Genomic DNA, 5263 nt, shown 5'->3' on the forward strand with positions numbered 1-5263 from the left:
ATCAACAGCTTATAGCCCTGTAAAAACTGGCACCCTTATTAAACAAGATCATTTGCTTAGCCTGTATGCCCACATGACCAGGCTATAAAAACCAACAAACATAAATGCTCACATTTGAGTGACCACGTGATTAATGAACGCTGGATATGACACTAATTGAAAGCTGTCAGCCTTTATTGCAGGACCACGAGCAGGCATCAGTGGACACCTGTCACACAACCTTTTTGATCTGAGCAGGGTATTGTGCAGGGGCCAGGAGGAGCTCAGCTTCCGCTCTGATGTACACTCGTTTTACTCTTCACTGGCGCCGTGACGATGAGCAGGCAGCGGACGACGATGCTCCGTTGTCTGGTGCGCACTCTCCTGTCTCCAGCTCTCCACGATCACCATGGAAGAGCTTAATTAATGCAGAGGCTTTATGCGTTCCTGCTGCTCCCGGAGCTGATGAATTTTAAACCACCCTTTGAGACCGGACGTGCGTTTTTAGCCCCGGACCCGTGTCACCAAGCGGACAGGACCGCGGCTGAATTATAAAGTCTTCAGAAAAGGTGCAGCACAGAACGGTTTCTGCTCCACAAACTGAAGTTAGCCTCTTAGCATAGCTGCGTCTTCTTGCATGCAGGCAGTGATGGTTGGCTTTTTCATTATTTTCAGAGGACAGCAGTTATTCACGGCCACTTTCCTCTCGACGCTGTCATGTTCGGTGGATTCAGAGAAGGAAATTGTCATAAATGATACAGATAAATGCATATAAAGGAGCAGCGTCGGGGCTGGTAGCAGGCTGATACCTTTTCTACTAAGTGAGCTCGGCTCTGGTCATGTGGACCATCCACTCTATTAGCTCAGAGTGTACGAGCATCACTGATTGAGGTTTGTTGTATTAACAGCTGTTTGTGCTGAGCAGCGAGGACCAGCTGACGGCCGCGCGCTGCTCCGTTTTCACAATGAGTGCCCGGAGTCACGCTGTCATTTCACACCGCTCTGGGGGGAGATTTGACCATATCTTACCTTTGTGGTGTCCAAGGAGAAACGTGAGGACGCTTGATGACGGTTTTATTGTCACGAATCGCTCGTGGAAACGCCAGTGTGCATGTTCATCACGGTTTCACGGTCGACATGTCGATGCGGCAGAGAAATTAATATTCGGGGAAAAGCGCATGTAATACGCATTGTTCACACATTGCGCTTGGATTAGCCTCGGCTAAGTTACACGAAGGCATCAGCGTAGCACAAAGCTGTCAGTCTGAATTCACCACAAGACTCGTAGTCTTACATTCCAGTGACTCCTAATATGTTTGTATGTGCAGTATGAACAGTTCTCCTTGGAGCATCACTTCAGTGTGACCTTTAGTGTTGCTGCCTGTGCGGGGCCTGCTGGCAGTTCAAGGACTTACTTACACAGCTGATGTGACCAAGTGATGTCTGAGAGTGGCAGCTCTGTGTTCACTCAGTTTGTGTGCGTGTGTTTCTGGCTTGAGCTGCATGTCATCTGCTTGTATTTGTCCTTATGGAATATGTTCCGTTTCAGGCAATTTGTGAGCTGTTTAGGCTGTTGCCAGTAACATCAGGCGGGACATATTTCTTGTAGTTTAAAAGCTCCCCAGCTTCAGTTGCACATTGTTTTCTCCTTTTTCATGCATACAGACAGAAACATTTCACATTTGGTGACATTAAGGAATGATCTTGTTCACTAAGACTTATTTACTTTATTCAGCTACCAGTGACTTTTTGAAGTTGTATGTGAGATTTAATGTTCTTTATTTCATATTGTCAAGTATTTCCAACATTCTCAAACATTACTTGTAGGTGAGTATGTGCTCCATTTACTACAGACTGTATGGATAACCCCCACACTGTTTTATTTCACAGCTCCAGTTTTAGCCCATCTGGGACACTTGCAGCTCTGTGTACCTGTTCACTGCCCCTCTACAGATTACTGAGAAAGACGCACTTTGATGCGGCTCCGTCGTCAAGCAGAAATATTAGAGTTTAAGCTGGACTGTCAGTACTGAACTTGGACAAAGAAAATACATTCATTTAAGGCAAGGGAAGTTTTTTTATATAGCAATTTGCAGTGGAAAACACTATTTGCTCTCCATGAAGATTGCTTTTGCTTAAAAGCAATGTCATCTGTCACTTTATTGTTAGAGGAAATGCATAATGTACTGATGCCATCTCTTCTCACCTTTCTCTCATTCTCAGAGGCAAATTATGCCAGCAACACCAGAGTCGCTCCTCCTGGTGACGTGCCAGCTCATTGGTCAGACTGCTCTGCCCTCCTATAGCCTCCCTGTCTACCCTGGCAGATCCATGCTGCTGGATGCTCCTCACAGAGCCACGCACGCACCATGAGCGCCAACGGGCCCGCCCCAGACCCAGTCCCCGCGGCCCCAGAAGCCCCTCCCACCTCAACCCCTGCCCCAGCCCCAGCTGAACCACCCGCTCCTCCCGCCCCGCCTGCCCCAGTGCCCACTACCATCCCAGTAGGTGCGTTGGCACAGAAGAAGCGGCAGCAGTATGCCAAAAGCAAGAAACAGGGCAGTAGCGCCAACAACAGGCCAGCAAGGGCTCTGTTCTGCCTCAACCTTAACAACCCCTTACGCAGGGCCTGCATCAGCCTGGTGGAGTGGAAGTATCCAGTACAGTGGCTTTATGTGGTTGTGGGTGCATGTGTGAGTGTTGAGATTTGACTAGTTACGAATCCTTGTTCATAAAGATGAAATTAATGCTCAGTCCACAGAAAATTAATGGGAAAATATTTAGATAATTGCTTAATTACTTAAGTAATTTATCAAGCAAAAACATTAAACTGTTTCGGTATGGGGATTTTCAAATGTTTTCTATTTTTATTAGTGTAAATTGGATATATTTGTGTTTTGCATTGGTGGTCACTCTCTCAAGAAGTGGACATTTTTTTTTGTCATTTTCTGACAAGTAACAGACCAAATTATTAATTATATAGCAGCTGGATTTATCAGCAATAAAAATTATTGTTATTTTCAGTTCTACAGGACTTGTTTAAATTTCCTGAATACCAACTATGTGACTGCCACAAGAGGAGACTTCATATGCTTGTCTTTTTTTGGAGCAATGTTTGGTTTGTGAATTCCACAAGTCTGTCGCTTGCTTTATAGTTGCAGTAGAAGCTTGTTAGCTGAAACATGACGGAAAGGAAAATAACACTTCAGTAAATTTACAGAACTAAAGAATTTTCAATAAATCTTTCTTTGCTATTGTACAATACTTATGTGTCGCTGTTAAGGCGCACTGCTCCGAAAAGCACAGGCTAGTTGAGATACACGTTGAAGCCTTCTCCTGGATCCCAGTTAGATAATGATGTGAAAGCACCATGTCCTGAATCCTGAAACACCAGTGGGTTACTAGTGACTCAACACGGGCACAACACAGCTGTGTGACAGTCCAGTGGGTTTCTTGATGTTGTTGTCACAAAAGCCATCAGATGTTATAAAGGAGATTGTCTAACATGAATCGCAAAGATACAATTCATAATGCATCTTTATATGTTTGTTGGGAAAAAAAGATTCACTTGGCATTTATTTACTTTATTGTTCTGTGTGAACTGCATCAGTGCAACAATACTGTTTATTTCTTAGAGTTACAATTGAAATAATTGTCTGTTGTGAAACATGAAGTGAATCTACAATGTTTCTGCTTTATGGCAACTGGTATATTGTACAGTTCGGCTTTAGAACATTTGAATATGAAAATGTGACTGTGCTTACATTTAAACACCTTCTGTTCCTGACATGGTGCTTTGCTTCAATATTTTATTGTTTCAGTGAAACTCAAAAGATATTGCTCTTTCGTTTATTAGTCAATTGTAGATTGGAAGTTGCCTCTTAGTTGCAGTCATTTGTCTTTTGAGAAACTAAATCTGGTGAATCTGAGTATTCGATGGTGAGATTGAGTTTGGGAAATCTGGGATTAATCCTTACTATAAGAGGAGAGAAGTTAATAACATCACTGTATGACAGAGGTTCCTAAACATTTAGGTTTGCGACCACTTAAGACAAAACTTTGTCTAATGTCTGTGGATTCAACCAAAGAGGGACTAGGCCAAATCTGTTTTTCTCCTTTCCTAGGATCTTGTGACCCCACAGATTTATTTAGGGAGTCCCATTCCCCTCACTGGGAACCATCAATGTAATATACAATGAAACAAAAAATACTTAAACACATACAATGTATAAAGGGTTTGCTCTGCCATTTAAAACTGAAGACCCTGAAAAGACTGTCATTGGCTTAGGATCAATGATTTTTCATGTCTTGACTAGTTCTCATGTGTAACTTGTTACTTTATTTTTATTATTTGTAACCATGTTATTTGCCGTTTCTTCTTGCTATGTTACATCACTGTTCCATATTTTCCTTAACATCTTTTCTCAGGCCATTTGATACATTTATATTAATTGCCATTTTTGCCAACTGTATGGCCTTAGCTGTCTACATCCCCTTCCCTGAAGATGATTCCAACTCCACCAACCATGACCTGGTGAGTAGCATTTACATGCCTTTATTCCTTTGTTATTATCCATTTGCCTGTTGTGTTAGTGCTCCTGCTCACACTCAGTGGCTGCAAACAGACATGGACTGGTACTGCTCTGTGTAATTTTTATGTCGACTGCTTGAGGTCACATTGTTAAAATCTTGCTGTCTTGAATCAGTGGTTGTTATCTTGAAATGTATGGATGTGTGAATTTGTGCTACATTTGTGATAAGAAGAAAAAGAATGGAGGATTATTTGATGCATTGCCTTTAGTTAAACTGTGTTGCTTTTTCAAGATAAAGATATAGCCAGTGATAAGATGCTGCATACATACAGTGTCTTCAGAATATTGCTTTATCATGCAGATTTGAAGTATCAGCTGTGCCTACACAGTGCAACACTTTGACAGCTAGCCTCATTGGTGCTTTATCATGTCATAGTTTTCCACTACAGAGGTTTTATTCAGTTTTCTATTTTTAGACATTTCTCGTCACTGCACCAGTCTGTGCACCTTGTGAATTTATGTCTGTGTGATGAATTGTGTGTTGTGGTGTTGTAAGCACTATTCCACAGCTGTGGATGAGTGCACTCTCCAAAAGGCTCAGACACTCAGAATGTGGCCCTTACATGAGCAGAATTTAGCTGTAGTGTTCAATGATTCATGAGCAGCTTACACAGAACATCTGCAGACATTTAAATTTTCCTGAAACCTTTGTCTGAGAGTAGGAATGTATTATGGAAAGGTTACCGGCCTGC

The 5263-nt window shown here is 42.4% G+C and overlaps 1 protein-coding gene across 1 annotated transcript in view; it reads left to right on the forward strand.

Annotated features, from left to right (window-relative positions):
* Positions 1 to 2206: 2206 nt before the first annotated feature.
* Positions 2207 to 5263, forward strand: part of LOC109951925 (voltage-dependent L-type calcium channel subunit alpha-1D-like) — a 52287-nt gene continuing 49230 nt past the window's right edge. Inside the window, 2 exon segments of the mRNA XM_020586694.1 lie at positions 2207 to 2632; positions 4408 to 4513. Of these exon segments, the coding sequence (XP_020442350.1) occupies positions 2349 to 2632; positions 4408 to 4513 (390 nt within the window). The 5' untranslated portion in view covers positions 2207 to 2348.

This window comes from Monopterus albus, unplaced genomic scaffold (assembly GCF_001952655.1).
Source record: "Monopterus albus unplaced genomic scaffold, M_albus_1.0 scaffold419.1, whole genome shotgun sequence".
Lineage (NCBI taxonomy): Eukaryota > Metazoa > Chordata > Actinopteri > Synbranchiformes > Synbranchidae > Monopterus > Monopterus albus.